The sequence below is a fragment of the Drosophila montana genome, unplaced genomic scaffold, assembly GCF_035044405.1.
Source record: "Drosophila montana isolate Dmon_TW-CO22-7 unplaced genomic scaffold, ASM3504440v1 contig_3733_1, whole genome shotgun sequence".
NCBI lineage: Eukaryota > Metazoa > Arthropoda > Insecta > Diptera > Drosophilidae > Drosophila > Drosophila montana.
In genome coordinates, this window is record NW_026998620.1 from 9,084,144 (window position 1) to 9,101,998 (window position 17,855).

The following is a 17,855-nucleotide window of genomic DNA, read 5'->3' on the forward strand; positions in this document are numbered from 1 at the left end:
GCAGTTGTTGTGACATTTTGGCAACATAAAACGCAATGGCGCCAAAGATGACGCCATTCTCGCTGCTCGACAAAATGGCGACGACGAGGACGCTCGCATCTTCAGCGGAAGTACACTGGCTCTGCCGATTGCTGCTGCTCGGCGTTTGCATTGGCGCCGCCGCAGCTCGAGGTAAAAATAGATTTTATTCAACATATTTACAATTTATTTATACAAAATATGCCACGTTTATGCTATGAAATTCATAATTACAGCAGTTATTCTTATGAACTTAGTCGTTTTCTACTTCCTTTATGAGATTCGCGCGATCTGGCAACACGAAACTTGTGCATATACATGTTAAGTTGGCTGCGCCGCGCAGTTTAGAAATTTAGGCCTCGTTTTACAAATCTCTTTTGCGAATTCATGAAAAGATTGTGCGAAATGAACATGCCATAAACGTGGGAGGAAATTGATTTGTATAAGCGTACGAGAGTATGCACGGAAAAATATCATAAATATGTGTACATATATATATGCATGGATTTTTTCATTCGTTGGTCAAAAGTGCATGCAAAAATTCATTTGGCAAAGACATCAAAGTGTTACCAGCGGCGTATTGCGCGAAAACTAATTATCTGTCAAAATCATATTGCCAAACAAGTGCACAAGCATTGTCCTTTTTTGTGCATTGTGGCCTGCGGATATACACACATGCGAATATTAATAATTAAAATGTTAAAAGTGGTTGAAAAAATATATCTGTATATATAAATATATATGATACCAACGCTGTGCTTGTATAGTTTATGAGATATTGAAATTGTTGTCGCCTCATTTATTATCAGTTTTGTGCGCTACAAATATTGCAAATTATGCTTTAAATAATAGTTGCAAACGCTTAGGTTGTGCTAGTTTCGCATGAGAAACTCATTATTTAAGGATATGATGCGCTTCATGCACTTATGTGCGGCTGGCCTATATTTTAATTATATTATTGTTTGAATTTCATTATTGTAGCTGAGTGGCAATTCGACTTTGATGGGCATTTTCAGGCTTCGAGCCCATACTCTTGACTACTTTGAAATTTTAATCAACAATGTATCAACATGACATCAATTCAAATCATATTGAACTATGCCATAAATATGCAGCGCGATTAAGCAATTCACTCAATGGACAGTGTTTAAAAAAAAGGACAATAAATTGAAATTGAGTCTGTGCAACAGCGCAGACTGAATCCTGCCAATGAAATATGAGTGACAAAATCACACAGCCAATGTCACTAGGGCTTACATGGCCGTTTCGCTAGCGACAAACTAAATCCTTCGTCTCGACATACAACCGCGACAACCACAGCAACAACAAATGCAGCAAAAACAAGTTCAAGTGTTGAAATCGTGTTAGTTCTACTGTTAAATATCCTGTGTGTGGAATAGCTTAGCCATGGCCAAAAATTATAATTTAAGGAAATGCAGCTTAAATTCTTTTTATAATAAGTCGTGACCTTAAAGGTATTTATCTAGCTAACTTTAAAGTATCAGATGTCGCCAGGCTCATAAGATAGGGTAGGGTAGAGAATTAATGCGATCTATAATAATTATTTGCTCAACCTAATCATACCCATTTGTATCGGTTATAGGGAAGAGGGTATTAAACAACTATGATACATTTATCAAAAACTTATATGTATTTCAAAGGCACTTCATGCATAAACATACCAACATATACATATCAATCGCATACAGTACTCGATGCTTGACCAGCAACAGAGGAAACAAAAATTGCATTGGCGATGCAACAAATGCGGATCACGTGATTGCCATGGATATGCCATGGGATGGCTGCTGCAGACGGCAGACGGCAACTCATGGCAATTTCATAGCCATATTGCGACAATTTTTATTAAAATTTAGAATTTTTCAATTTATTTAGCACTTCTCTCGGGCGCTGTCTGTGACTACGCGCCACGAGTCGACTCGCCTCGACTCTCGCGTTGCTGCTTGCTTTTTGATTTGTTGCAGCTGCGTGAAATTGGTCAGCAAAAAATGGCAATGGACACCGTACGTGATTTGAATTTAGTTTCCCATCTGCCCACAAAAAAAAAAAAAAGAAAGGAAGTCAGCATTTAGTTTGTTATTTAAACGAAAAGCGATTGCCAGCAGCTTAAATGCTGCCTAACCCGCAAGTGGCCAGCAGGAATTTAAATTGAATTAGCCATTTCAGTAATAATATAGCCAACTATCATTGCCCCTTTGCATGTTGCGGAATTCCGATGGGCAAAAGGCACTGCGCTGCCAGAGGATCCAACGTGCAGACAGACAATTCCCAGGGGCAGCCACTCAGGCACAAGGAGCAGCAATACACAGCTGCCCGCCACACCATGCCGGACTCAGTAAAATCAAATCTGCAGTGGCACATGAAACAAGTGAAAGCAAATTAAAAATTGCAAAAACTGCTGAAGCATTTGTTTTGCAGATGGTCCTTCTTGCTGTTGTTGTTGTTGTTGTCGCTGCTGCTAGTTGACTGCCCTCGCACTGATGACTGTCAACACGCTGATAAGTGTTACAGCCGTTGGTTGCCAGCTCCAGGCGGTTGCCGGGACATCCTTGTTTGCCTTTCCGTTCGGTCTGCTGCTCTCGCTGTGCAATCCACTGACCCAGGCAAATGCTAATTTTATTATGACAAATGCGCAAAGTTGAGGCGAGAGTGTCGCATTCCCTTTTCTCATTTTATTGCACTATTTATTCCCTAAAGTCAAGTGAATCAGCAGCTCATTCAATAATCGTTAAGCGCTACCTTTACCGAACTGTTGTGAGCTGTCGTTAATCATTGATGATGCTCACTTCAAGCTGGGATCAGTGCTCGCCACCGTCTTACACATCGTTTTAATCGCTTGAGGCCTGAGCACTAATTTGCAATACACAGGCTTGAGCTTGAATAAACAGGGGCCATAACTTATGCGGCTGACTGTGAGCGGCTAATTGAAAATGATCGCACAGAACGGCAACGATAGGCTTGGGGCAGCTGCATATAGCCGGCTCGCTTAACTTAAGTAGACATTTAGTTGGCATTACAGCAACGCCCACAGAGGGTGCGGCGGTGGGGCACTGCATCCCAAATCCAGCTAACAATCTTGTTGGCACAACTTCAACACCATTGCAACAAGAAATTGTTAAACAAACCGACCGTAAGTCGAGATTGCAACCAGTTGCTCTGCGCCTGCGCAGCTGTCAGCTCTAATCTAAATAAGCGATTTGTCTGCGCATAACTTTTGCCTTAACCGGATCGCAGGCTCCAAGCAGAGTGCGGCATGGACTTAGCCAACCGCTTCGAAGGTGTCTTTGCCGCAGCCTGACTAAATAATAATTTGTATAATTTATTCCATGGAACTCTAGGCGGCAGTTCAGGAATTTACAGCGTGATAGCTTCTTATGGCCAGCTGCCTGGTATTCCAGCGTCGCACTTCAACGGATACTCTTATAAATAATTAACACGTGCATAGTTGCTCCTTGAAGTGGACAGAGTTAGCATTGCAATTTGAAGCTTCTTTTTGTTTGTTTTTCCTTTCTTGACTTTTTGATGGTAGGTAAATTACGCAGCTTCCGACAGACATTTGAATTCGTTCGCAGCAACAGCTGCTAGAGATACATATTTCTATTGTCTACCTTTACAGAAAGTCAGGGTCTAATAGGCACATTCACGGCTAAGTACGCAGCTGAGAAGAGAACTTCCGTGGCCTTGGGCAAACCTTTTTGTCAACAACACACTGAGTTACTTCACACCTGAAAGCTGTCTGCCCAATTGTTAATTTATAATATATCAGAGTCTGGCATATAATACCTTAGCTATGCCCAAAATAACAATGCCAACACAATTTCAGGAACAACTATAACAATGGAATTTTCCATTGTATTTATAATAATTTAATTTATTTCTCAGTATTTAAATACATTAGGTGTTTGGCTAGAGACAAGCGTTGCAACAGTTTCCCTGCGTGTTAGCTTCCGATAATGAATTATAGACTTCGCTAATAATGTGGCTAGGCGTAGGAATTTTGAAACTACATAGAACTAAGCGCAACCAAAGCAAGGCATTCATTTCAGCTGTGCCCCGAACAACAATACTTACATTATCCCAGCAACAATAGCTCCGCTGTTAATCAACCAAATTTACTTACCAGCCAGTGCTCCTAACAGAATGCAAAGCTTCCTTCTCAGTATATAATTACTATCAGTTTTTAGCAAACCAGCTCGGCACAAGCTGACACATTATTGAAAATTAATGCATGTTTCTAACCGATAATAAGCTATAGACTTGCCTCATTTTTTGGCACGGCTTAGTAATTTTGTAGTTTATCTTAGCAAATGCAATCCAAGACAATTGCTTCAGCTCGGCACAGATTTAAAATGCCAACAATATCCAAGTAACAAGAGCAACAGCTCGGCTGTTAATCAATTGCCGCCTGCTGCTCTGCTTTTGCACAGCTGCCACAAAAGCAGTTCGAACAAATTTTGATAATTGTTAACTATTATTATTTATTAACAATGTACCCCAACATTTCTGCCACACAGCACCTCTGTTGTTATTCTTGTTATCCCTGGAGCTTCATGCAGAGAGCCGAAGACAATAGAATTTCATAGGCAACCGAGACGCTCGCCTGTCTAGTGACTAGATTTCCTCCAGCCTGGCATCCCATGGATAACATTTAAGCAGCGGGTGGGCGTGTGTAAGTGTGTGTGTGTCTCTTCATGTTCCTATGCAAAAAGCAAGCGGCTAACACATACATTCATGCTCACTCAAACACACTCATGCACGTGCCGGTTCAAATTGTATAGAATTGTTGCTGTTGCTTTTGTAATTGTTATTCTTCTTGCGGCATTGTTGCAGCTTAATTGAAAATATTGTAACTACAACGTTACGTTTGTAAGTGTATGTGGGTGTGTGTTTCTGTAGGTATGTGTGTGTGTGTTTAGTAATCGCTTGCAGCATTTCGTTGCGCCGCACTACAAATGAAATTAATTGAATCCCGCGGGCTGTGCACAAACTCCCCAGAAACTTCCCCATACACACACGCACACGCACACACACACATACGACTACACACACATTGTTCCTTAATGCTGAACAAAGTTACTTAAGCATGCGAATATCTAACTTTTCACGCCTAATAACTGCCGGCTATTGACGTATCCCTGAGAATTGGCCAACTTGCAGAACACGGTGAGGGAAACAAATGAAATATAACTTTAAATTGGGCATAGTAAAGTAGACTGCAGTGCCAAATCAATAGTTAATGCTTATAAAGGTCTCCCTTAAGAATGTACTTCTGTTGATAAAGCCAACCGCCATATGGACATAAATGTGTAACAATGTAATTGGGACAAGAACAAAACTTTTGATTAAAGCATTTCAAAGTTGGTTATATCATTATTTTGCTCTGTTATAAAAAAAGTAAGCAATTAATTGCAAACAAATTGTATTTGGATGAAAAAATACAATTTGATTATTAAATCAAGCTTTAGGGCAAATCATAAACAATAAAGTATTCAGTATTTGCAAAGTTATGAGAGTTGGATATGTATTTATTGAAAGCTTTTAGTAAAGACTTGGTATATTGATTCAAAATAGTTGGACGTTTTTTTAACAAGCTTTAGGCAAACTTTAGGCCTTTAATTTAGGGAACAGTGTAACTGCGCATTGCATCAGCTCAGCAGTAAATTATTTGGAAACATTGCAAGCTTTTGTTTTATGTGTGTGTGTTCACAAAATTTATTGTCAATTCTGTCAGTTACATGTTTATTTTTTTTTTTTGCTTAAAACATTGAAAAATAAAAACTAATGTTAAATTGTAATTGGCTAGAATCGTGACATATGTTCATCAATTAGTCATCAAATAAAAACATTAACTTTTATGTTGATGAATCAGTTCCATTGGGCTATGTCAAGCAGCCTGCTTAATATCACATATGAACCAGGCATACGGTTATATCGTTAGTTTGCCTAACAAATTAGGTTGCAAACGCCATTCATTAGATGACCGGGAGCAACTTGTTTAATATAGTGAACACACCCAAAGGCCGGACACAAACTGACTGCTAACATGCCATAATCCCATGCCAAGAAAATAAAGTAACCAGCCATAAGCAGGTCAGGCACAACTCCAATGATAATAATGCAGCCGAAAGAGGTCAACATAAAATGAAGTAACTAAACGTTGGACACAGACAACGAATATGAACCCAGTCGGGGCACGAACATGAAAACTGGCAACAGAGTGGCACGTTTTGGACACAACCGATTCATTGACTTTCGCCTTCACCTTTGCTGGCCAGCTGGCTGGTAGCAGTGGATGAGGCTAAGACGAGCCGCTCTCTACTTTGCCTGAAAGCCTTTTTGCTTCCCGCTTTCATTATAATTTTGAGCAAGTCAGTGGCGCACATTGTCTCAGCGCGTGCTCGTGTCCTTTTATGAGTCATTTGCAGTTGTTGTAGTTGTAGTTGTGTGTCTACTATATGCAATTAAATTAAATATTAAACTTAATTACACGAACGAACTAACGCGTCATGCAGCACGCAGCAGTTGAGTCCTGGGATCGTTGAGTCATTGAGTCGTCGACTCGCCGACTTGTCGTCTCTCCGGGCCTGTCCAATATGACAACGCTCAATAATGCAACATGATTGTAAGAAGTAATGAAAGTCAATTGTTGCGAAGACGAGGCCTGGCCAAGAACGACACTGTCTCTGGCTCTTTTGCCAGTTATAGTAGGTGAGGTCGCCCATACAAAGCTTTTTACCCCGACTCGGCTCGGCTCTAACCGTAATGACAATGTTGCTCACATTTTGTGCCGCTGCCTCCTGCTGCTTGTTAATTGAATTTAATGTAGTTTAATTGAGACGAACGTGATTCTAACTAAAAGCGCTTTATGTTTAATTTAGCAGCAACCAGGCAGACAGGCAGCCAGCCAGGCAGGAATTCAATAGATGGCCGATATTTCTTGCCATGCCAACTACTTAGTTGACATGATGGGCACTGATGCTTTTGAGTTGTTAAAATTCAAATTAATTGCTGCCAAGTCAGAAGCAATTTCCATTTTCAATGTGTGGCAAAAACATTTAAATATTTAATATATTTATGGCAGCTGTCAGCAATTTCTTACCAGTTTATCTACAAAAATGAATTATGCATGCCAATGAAGAAGTTTGCGCCAAAAATATGGCAACTGTGTCACACGCTGCGTATGAGTAATGGTGTCGGACTCGTTGCACTGGTCATTGCAATGTTTTCAAGGACATTTCCAATATTAAAAGCTGTTCGAGCGCAGCGCAGCGCGAAATTCAAACGCAGCTGCCGCCTCGCATTCGAAAGCAGTAAACGGAGCAATAGGAGCTGCAAACAGCAAACGGAATCTCCAACAAGGACAGCTGTTGGAATTAGCGTACAGTTTGCTTTTTCATGCCAGCCATCATACGAAGCAACTGTCACAGCATCAGGCGCACTGTCATCTCGCACAGAATGTCAAAAAACAAAAAAAGGAAAAAAATCAAGCTGCATAATAAATTGAATTTCTTCTTGCTGGTCATTTGGAGCATCTAAGGCCGCGGGATAGACACACACTTGCAAACAATTTTATAACCAGTTAGTCGAAAGTTGTCAACTTAAAAATACCCTGTACACCGTCTGGAAGTGTTCTAAAACAGGAGTTAAGCACCTGAGATCTACTCCCATCATTTCCTCAGAAAAATTTAGATTTCTTTTAATAATAATTCTTTTGCTCAATCGAACTGATAGGCAAACAAATATATGTTCAAAATATTCGTGATTTTGTGCTAATAAAACATAATTTGGATTTCAGTACAGTTAGGCGCCTATAAATATATCGCAATAAACCCCGGGATCAAATCGTTTCCAAGCCAGATTGATTATCGGAATATGCACTTTATATGGCGGATTTATAATTAAGATGGTCCACAAAAAACCCCTCTTGGCCAGCCTTTATAGATCTCTTCGTGTCCCTCTCTTTCTTTCTCTCTCTCTCTCTTTCTCTTTCGCTTACCCTCTCCCTGTTTCTTTCGGTCTCTCTATCATGAAACCGTCGACGCCATCCTGGCCGCACACGTACGTTGTCCAACATAAAGTTAGCGACAAAATGCCACCAGACGCAAATGAAATTACCCCAAGCCCAGACGCAGTAGCAGAAGCAGCAGATGCTATTGGAGCGACAAACTTGGACAGGAGCTCAAAAATCCAAATATCATATTTACAACATGCAACTGCTCGTACAAAGCGAATACAGCTTCCAGCATGCCAGGAATGCAATGGAAAAAAAAGAAGGCAAAATGAAAACTGACAACTGCATTTTTATACCCTGAACCCATTTTAAAATGGGTATATTGTTTTTCTGCAAATGTAAGTAATTCTTGATCAGCACGACGAGCTGAGTCGAACTAGCCATGTTCGCCTGCGTAAACAATACAAAATATATCAGAGCTAAAATGAGCAATAAACTTCGAGTGTAGATTTTCGTATAGCATTTACGGATTTAAAATATTTTACTTCTAGGATACTTTACCAATTTTCACGAAATTGGAAACTTATTTCAAAGGTAGAGCCATACACATGAAAAGATCGGACTATAGAGACCGATGTTAATCAAGAATACATTTTCCATACATAGTATGGCTTAAGGGAAGTAAAGGGAAGTGTATGTATATTTAGAGGGAAGCTAGAAAGTTTGTAACCAGCAACTTGCCCTAAGTTCAGAGTATCTAAAGTACTCTTGTTTTATTTTTCTACGCTTTTTACGTCGTTTATGCAGAAACAGACTGGAAGAGATAGTTTATTGTATTAGTCTGGTTGCAATGCAAGGTAATCAAATCGAGGCTCAAGCCTGCCAGGGAATCCTGAGCAAAAACCCGATGATAATTAAGAACGTTTTTAACAGTAAGCAACAGAATGTGAAGTTTTGCTTAGCGTTACTTTAAGATTAATATCACATATAAAAAAAAGAAGTATATTTGTCTTTTTAGAACTTTTCGTAATATCTGGCGCCTTGCCAATATACAGTTCTTTATCCTGAAATGATCTATTGAGCTCCTCTAATTGCTTATAATTCTGTATTTAAATTTTTATTTGGTCTGAAAGCTTTTTAGCCCAGCTGCACATGTACACAAATGTGTGTTGCTTAACTGATTGGCATACACACTACAACTTTGTACGCCTCAGGCCAGTAACTAAATTTGATATATAATGCCAAAACTTTTAATAACTCATTAAGCGCCACTTAATCGCTTTGTGACGTCACACAGAATATGCCCAAAGCGGATGGAGCTAAGTAACTGATAAAAACTAAACTATATTTAATATATCTCTAGTTCTCTGTGACTTCCTTTCTCTTTCAAGCCAAACATGTTGGCAATTTATCACAGTGAAATTTAAATTGGCAACACGCCACTTGACAACAGCCCCAAACAGCGTCCCCTTCCCCTTGAGGCAACTTGTACAATTTGTTTGGCCAACGAGGAAGCAAACTTAATGAAGGGCATCCTCTTTATTATTGCCATAATAAAGCCACACAACGGCCATGCTCAATAAATATTTAATTATAAAATGAATAGAAAAATTCTAATTACTTTTTGTCATTTGCTTAATAAGTGGCGCCGGCACAGTGCTAGCCAAAATTCTGCATACCAACGCCAAAAAAAAAAAGGTTGCTCGTGAAAGCTAACGGCGAATATTTTAAGCTTTTATAACTACATTTACTATGCCATAATGTGCTTTAATGCTGCAAATTGAAATTTTAGCGCAACATACACACATTTCGGCGGAGCCTGCTCCCGGAACGTGGCGTATCCTAAACTATTTGCGGCCATGCTATGCGGTCAGCCTATGGCCGGGCCACGTTACGCCTGTCGCCAGCTGGGCGCCACATAAGTTTGCGGTCGCTCCTTTTATTTCAGTTTGCATAAGTTCCAAAGTACACATCATATATAATTAATATCACAAAACGGTCAATTTCGCCTCAACGACAGCCATGCGAATACTCTGCCTAAGTAATGGACGCGGCAATTTGCTTTCGTGCATGTTGCTTACAATACATATTTGAATTTAAATTGCATGTTTTCCCACGTTATGTGTGTTCAGTTGCCTTAATTTAAAGAATTTGTTTCACAACACTTAAGGCATTTGATGCGCTTATTGGATCTCTTTTAGAGCTTTTTAGCTAATTTTCGTTACTCAACACTTGTGCTGGAAATTATATTTAAAAATACCACATATGTACACACATACTTATATCACGCTTTTTAGGTAATTTACGTTATTCAACACTTGTGCTGGAAGGCACAACATGGATCTTATATTTTAGAACACCACATATGCGCACACACACTTATGTCTGTATATTATTATTATTATTAATAGAAAATTTTTGTTTTAGTTTTGAGCATCGAGCATCAAATTTCTGTCCTTTTCTTTTAGCATCATAATATTTTCACGCTGCCTGTTTTAGGTACACTTCATGTATTTCCCGATATACCTTGGTCTAAAGAAATACATACGTCTTACTTTTTCCTCTGAGTTCCTACTCATATTTATGCAGAGATTTTTTGTAAATCTTTATTATAAAAAAAAGCTCATGGCAATTTTGTATATCAGGGCTAGTAGGGTCCACACATTAGCCATAATTAAGTTTTATGGGCCTTGGATTTGGATATTTTGGCACAGTTAATGGACCTGAATGGTTGAGAGCACCCCGGCAGGCCATAAAGCATTGGCTTTGGCTTACATGCTCCAATAAAATTCACATAGTGACTGATGCAAATTTATGCCAATCCCTGGTGAGGTCTAATTTTTAGACGCGCGTTTACAATGTTTTTGCCAGATTTGCATGCCGCAACAACAATTTGGTTTATAAGGACATGCCCTAAAAAAAAAAAAAAAAATTATTGTGGCAAATGGAGCTGTGGGCATGTGGGTAAAAAAAAAAAAACATACACAATTCATTTTCCAAATGAATTTGTTCCGCTGTAAGGGCCATAAATGCATTAAATTTATTGGAATACGCGACAGCAGCATCAGCAGCAGTATAAGAAGCAGAAGAGCAACAAAAAAAGCTCGCTCATCCATTGAATGACAATAAATTATCAATTTTATTTTGACAACGCGAAAAATCCTGCTCCAAAAGAGAGGAACGAGCGCAAAATGTCAGACGAAATTGAGCAAAATATATTCAGGCGGGGCATTTGTGACAGGAAGTTTCAGTTGAATGGTTTGTTCCAGCGGCCGGTTCTGAATTGCCTGCATATATCCTGCATATATATGTATGTATGTATATATATCGTATATATTCTTTGACAAGCAGCGGGCTAAAATGCACTCTGTGAGTGCCGTTGGACGTGACAATATTAATTTATATGTTTAATCGCAATAGCCCGAAACTAAAACGTATATGGCTTGACTTTTATTGCAGACATTTCATCTTCGTCAGTCTATGCACGCACTGCCCCTGATGACGTCGCCTTCTATTGCCCGGAGGAAGGTCTATTTCCCGATGACTACGACTGTCGCATCTACTATCGCTGTGAGAAGCGTTCCGAGCATTACATCAAACCGTACATGTTCGCCTGTAAGGAAGGCACGGTCTTCTCGCGCACCCTGCAGCTGTGTATGCCACCAATGCTGGCCGGTCGTGGGGAGTGCTCACAGTATATGAATGAAATCGATAGTAGCGGCGAGACCGACAGCCAGCTGGCATTTGATGGGCTCGTCAATAACCAGAATGGACATAATGCGATGCTTAACAGCGCCGTCACACCCGCCGCCATCAAGCTGCACACCTATGCCACTGCAAATCAGTTGCCCACAAATTATGGACTGACAGGACTGAGTGGTGTTTCAGTCATATCCTTTTCGAGCTCATCATCTTTGCGCTCGGCCGGGGATGAGGGTGTGGCGTGCGAGGATGATGGATTTATGAGTGATCCCAGTGACTGCACCGTGTTCTATCGCTGCATCTCCAATGGGCGGGGCTATAATAAAATCGGTTTTCGTTGCTCGGACGGCACCGCCTGGGATGAATCACTGCAGTCGTGCAACCACATGTTTGATGTACGTGCTAATGGCGGTTGCCGCAATCAGGCTGCCCCGCTAAGCGATGACCAAACATCGACACAGTCATCCCAAACGAGCTATCAGAATACCACCTCATCTTCGTCGTCGTCAAACAGTCAGCAAAGCTCTTCGACAAGCTTCTCAACTTCCACGTCGTCTAGTAACTCCTCTTCCTCCAGCTCCTCAAATCAACAAGAATCAAGTTCAAATCAAGAGTCTTCCACATCAAGCAGCAATCAACAAGCTACATCAAGCTCCAGCAACATACAATCCTCAAGCAGCACAGAGAGTTCTACCAGTAGCAGCCAGCAAGCCAGCTCGGGCTCTTCAAACCAAAGCTCTGGAAATAATCAGTCGTCGGGCAATAATCAAAACACAGGAAGCAACTCAAGCAGTAACCAGAATCAAAACTCTAGCAATCAAAGCTCAAACAATAACCAGAATCAAAACTCTAGCAGTAACCAATCTTCCAGCGGTAATCAGAGCAACCAAGGCTCATCAAACAATCAATCTTCCAGTGGATCTAACAGTCAATCAAACCAAAATGCTATAAAACCTACTGCGAACGAATGCGAAGATGAGAACACATATATACTCGATAAAATGGATTGCGCCAAGTTTTACAGATGTCGCTTAGATGGCAATGGAAATTTTGAGAAGGTACCATTTACATGTGGTCCTGGTACTGTATGGAGTCAAGAGGAAAAAGTTTGCGTTCTGCCCAGCGAAGATCAAAAGAAACAATGCAACATACAATCTGGATCATCCAGTAGTGGAAATAATCAAATTAGCAACAGCACCTCCAGTGGCAGCAACCAGAATGCCTCAACAAGTGGCAATCAATCGAGTACCTCTAGCTCCGGTTCGAACAATAATAATAATAGCAATCAATCTGGCAATCAGCAAGAAACATCCGCATCAAACAGCAATCAATCTTCCAGCAGTCAACAAAGCTCGTCAGGCAACAATCAGGGCTCCTCCTCATCGTCAAACTCTGGCAATCAGTCTTCCAATCAAGGCAACAGTCAAGGGTCATCTTCTGCTTCGAGTTCCAATAACCAGTCGTCTAGTTCTACATCCAACACCTCTGGAGCTCAAAATTCTACAAGTTCATCAAACTCGGGAACCACTACAACTTCTAAGCCCCAAAATGCTGACGGTGAATGTGAGCACACGGAAACTTATTTGCCCGACAAAAAGGACTGTGCTCGCTTCTACCGTTGCGTTGATAATGGCAATGGTGGTTTCGATAAAATTGCTTTTGATTGTGCACCTGGTACTGTTTGGGACCCCGACACAAAGGGCTGCAACCATCCAACGGATGTCCAAAAAGAGCAATGCAAGGCTATGGCCAGTGGTACAGGCAGTGCTTCAAACCAAGGTTCATCTTCCAATCAAGGCTCTTCTTCTAATCAAGGATCGTCCTCTAATCAAGGATCATCCTCTAATCAAGGGTCTTCCTCCAACCAAGGTTCATCGTCTACTCAAGGATCGTCTTCTAATCAGGGATCGTCATCCAATCAAGGGTCTTCCTCCAACCAAGGTTCGTCATCCAATCAAAGCTCGTCGTCGAATCAAGGATCATCTTCTAATCAAGGATCATCATCCAATCAAGGATCGTCATCCAATCAAGGATCGTCAGCCAATCAAGGATCTTCCTCCAATCAGGGTTCATCGTCTAATCAGGGATCGTCCTCCAACCAAAGTTCGTCGTCGAATCAAGGATCCTCGTCCAATCAAGGATCTTCGTCCAATCAAGGATCGTCTTCAAATCAAGGATCGTCTTCAAATCAAGGATCATCGTCTAACCAAGGTTCATCCTCTAATCAAGGGTCGTCATCCAATCAAGGATCGTCCTCCAACCAAGGATCTTCATCAAATCAAGGTTCGTCGTCGAATGAGGGAACATCCTCTAATCAGGGATCTTCGTCTAATCAGGGATCCTCTTCTAATCAAGGATCCTCCGCCAATCAAGGATCGTCATCCAATCAAGGCTCGACCTCCAATCAAGGATCGTCATCCAATCAAGGCTCGACTTCTAATCAAGGATCGTCAGCAAACCAAGGTTCGTCCTCTAATCAGGGTTCTTCATCAAATCAAGGGTCATCTTCTAATCAAGGATCATCCTCTAATCAAGGATCCTCCTCTAGTTCAGGAACGTCCTCCAATCAAGGCTCATCTTCCAACCAAGGTTCTTCGTCGAATCAAGGGTCCTCATCTAATGAAGGTTCCTCGTCTAATCAAGGATCCTCGTCTAATCAAGGATCATCGTCTAATCAAGGTTCTTCGTCTAATCAAGGTTCTTCGTCTAATCAAGGATCTTCGTCCAATCAAGAAACGTCTTCAAATCAAGGATCATCATCTAACCAAGGTTCATCCTCTAATCAAGGATCGTCATCCAATCAAGGAACGTCATCCAGTCAAGAATCAACTACTACAACTCAGAAACCATTTAAGCCGGCAGAGAAGTGCGAGAGCGAAGAGACCTTCTTAGCTGACAATGAAAACTGTTCGAAATTCTATCGCTGCGTTGATAATGGAAAGGGTGGCTTTACGAAAGTATCGTTTACTTGCCCACCAAACACGATTTGGCATCCCGAGGCCAACAGCTGTAACCATCAATCACAAGTTGATATGCAAAGCCTTAAGTGTAAGCGGGTCAGCCCTGCCCAACAAACAAGCGGCAGCAGCAGTAATAATAGCAATACCCAACAATCGTCCACTTCATCCTCCACGTCATCATCATCAGGCAGCGGCGCAACACAGCAAACCACATCTTCAAACTCCCAATCTGGCAGCAGTACAAGCTCAACAACATCAGGCTCAAGTACCTCAAGTTCCACCTCATCTCCAATGCCGTCTGGTAGCTGTAAGGTTAATGGACAATTCTTAGGAGATGATAAGAACTGTGCCAAGTTCTATCGCTGCGTGGACAATGATAGAGGTGGTTTTAATACGGTGGCCTTCTTCTGCCCCCCTGGAACTGTATGGGACGGTCAGATTGAGGCCTGTAATCATGCCTGGGCCGTTAAAGACAAAAGCTGTAGCAACAGCGAAACCACTCAACGGCCAGAGGCTACAGACTCGACGCCAAGCTACGGCGGTCAATCCTCGACCACAACAAAGCCAGCGGTAAAACCAACTACTTTAAAACCAACGACTCAAAGCACAACAACGAAGAAACCCACTGCCCAGAAACCAACTACTCAGAAGCCTGTTACGCAAAAGCCAACTAGCTCATCTGGGGATGTTAAGTGTAAATCTGAGGGTTTCATTGGTGATCCAAGCAACTGTGCCAAATTCTATCGCTGCATAAGCAGTGGTAATGGCGGCTTTAACCAGGTGCCATTCCACTGCGCTGCGGGTACAGTTTGGGATCAGGACCTACAAACGTGCAATCACGATTTGAATGCGTGCAATCCAGTCCCCGAAGGTGGCGGTGGTAATGCTACCACTGAGTCTGATAAGGGTCCTTGTGACAATACCACGGTAAAGCCTACATCGAAACCGACCCCAGAGACCACCTTATCACCCAGCACATTGGAACCCACAAATCGTCCAACTGAGCCGGCTACGGAATCAACAACCGAACAGATAACAACCAACCAGCCCCCCACAACATACAAACCTTCAACAACAATATGGACTACGACGACTAAGCCGACCACAACTGAAAATCAGCCCACTACTACAACATGGACCACTTCCACCGAAGCTGAATCAACTGAAACAAGCACTCAAACTACAACCATGATTCCGGAAACTACTACCAAGGTACCCAACCTGCCACCCGGTACCAAATGTAAGGGCGAAGGATTTATGGCTGATCCCAACAATTGCCGCAAATTCTATCGCTGCCAAAAGACCGGCGACTCATACTCGAAACATGAATTCATGTGCGCCAAGAATACAGGTTGGAATGAAGACTTACAAACATGTGATCATGCTCAAAATGTGCCAGGTTGCGCGGGTCAAACGGAAGCTCCAACAGAGCCGACAACTACAACCGAAATTACTTCTACTGAGGCCATTACAAAACCAAGCACCATTGAACCACCAACAAAACCTACAACTGAAACAATTACGAAACCAACCACTTTTGAACCACCAACAAAACCTACAACTGAAACAGTTACGAAACCAACCACTATTGAACCACCAACAAAACCTACAACTGAAATAGTTACGAAACCAACCACTATTGAACCACCAACAAAACCTACAACTGAAATAGTTACGAAACCAACAGATCCTCCAACGAAGCCGACGACAGATTATCCAACCACTACAGATATTTGGAAACCAACAGACTCCACAATAAAGCCAACTGAAGCGCCAACAAAGCCTACTGATTATACGGATAAGCCAACGGAAATTCCCACTAAACCCACTGACTATCCAGTCACTAAGCCAACCACCACAGAAACGTATCCAGAGACTTCAACTGGTTTTACAACATCATTCCCAGGCTATCCTCCTACTACAACTGAAGACAATCCGAGCACTACGCAAGAGCCAACAGTCAACTTCAAGTGCCCTGCTGAAGGTTTCCATGCTGATCCTGAGGATTGCAGCATTTACTATCGCTGTACAAAGACCAATGATAAATATCAAGTATACAAGTTCCGTTGTCCAAAGGGCACAGTGTGGGACACATCGCTCGATACTTGTAACTACGCAGATCAGGTATCTGGTAACTGCTCCTCTGGCAGCATGACTTCAACAACAAACCCAAGTGACGCAACCACATCATGGACGGAGATGCCAACAAGCACTGTGAAACCGGTGACAACAGTCAAGCCTGAGACAACAACTAACACGGCCAGCACCACAGGTGGCCCAGTTGGCCCTACAACCACTAATAAGCCAGTAGAGACAACTACGGAGCAGGAAGCCAATCCCAATCCAGAGCCATCAAGCAACTCAAGTGCTCCATGTCCCTCGACTACAGAAGATCAAAGCTTGTTTGTCTGCCCATCGGGCTTCCGTCGGCATTCCAAGCAATGCGGCGTATTTTACCAATGCAATGAGAATTCAGATTCAAATCTAAATATTGTGCTGTTCCAATGTCCCAATGGTACTGTTTATCACGAAGCATCATGTCGTTGCGCCAAGCCAGGGCCCAACGACACCTGCAGCAATAAGGGATCATCACGTACGCAGCTTTATGAGGAGGAATCGCAGCCGCTTAACCTGGCAAGTATACCTTTATCTATCGAATTGAGAAGATTTAATTACATAAAAACTCTTTGCTTAGGTGCAAATCCATTCCACAGCTCCGCTTTGCCCGGAGGAGGGGCACTTTGCCCTGAATCAGGATGAATGCAGCCAGGTGTTTGTCAAATGCGGCTACTCCCAGCAAACTGGACGTATCGAGGGCCAAATAAACCGCTGCCCGCAAGGCTTTGCCTACTGGAATGTGAGCCGCCGCTGCGAGCCGGCCAGAAAGCTAACCAGCTGCACCCCAGCCACATACAATGTGGGCGATAGTGTGCCGCTGGAGTGGGTCAACATTGGCCACAGACGTCGCAATCTTCCCATCTAAAACACATTACACATAGCATTAATTTATAAATTGTAAAAGGCAACGCATTTGTTTGCTGCGCAGGCTCACGACTCCGAGGCAGCTTGCGCAGCAAATGACGAGCCAAAAGACTAGCTTAGGTTGTAGTGCAATTACAATAAGTTTAACATGGGTTTATAACAATTTCTGGTGACGGTACTATCCGTGATTTTTCATACTCCTATTGAAAGAAAACAACATT

At 42.0% G+C, this 17,855-nt stretch overlaps 1 protein-coding gene across 1 annotated transcript; it reads left to right on the forward strand.

Annotated features, from left to right (window-relative positions):
* The first annotated feature begins 35 nt into the window (after positions 1–35).
* Mur89F (Mucin related 89F) lies at positions 36–17,834 on the forward strand. Its single transcript, XM_064694934.1, has 4 exons — positions 36–171; positions 11,450–13,975; positions 14,444–17,286; positions 17,348–17,834. The coding sequence occupies exons 1-4, from the start codon at positions 36–38 to the stop codon at positions 17,633–17,635; spliced, it is 5,793 nt and encodes a 1,930-aa protein (XP_064551004.1). The 3' UTR covers positions 17,636–17,834.
* Positions 17,835–17,855: the final 21 nt, after the last annotated feature.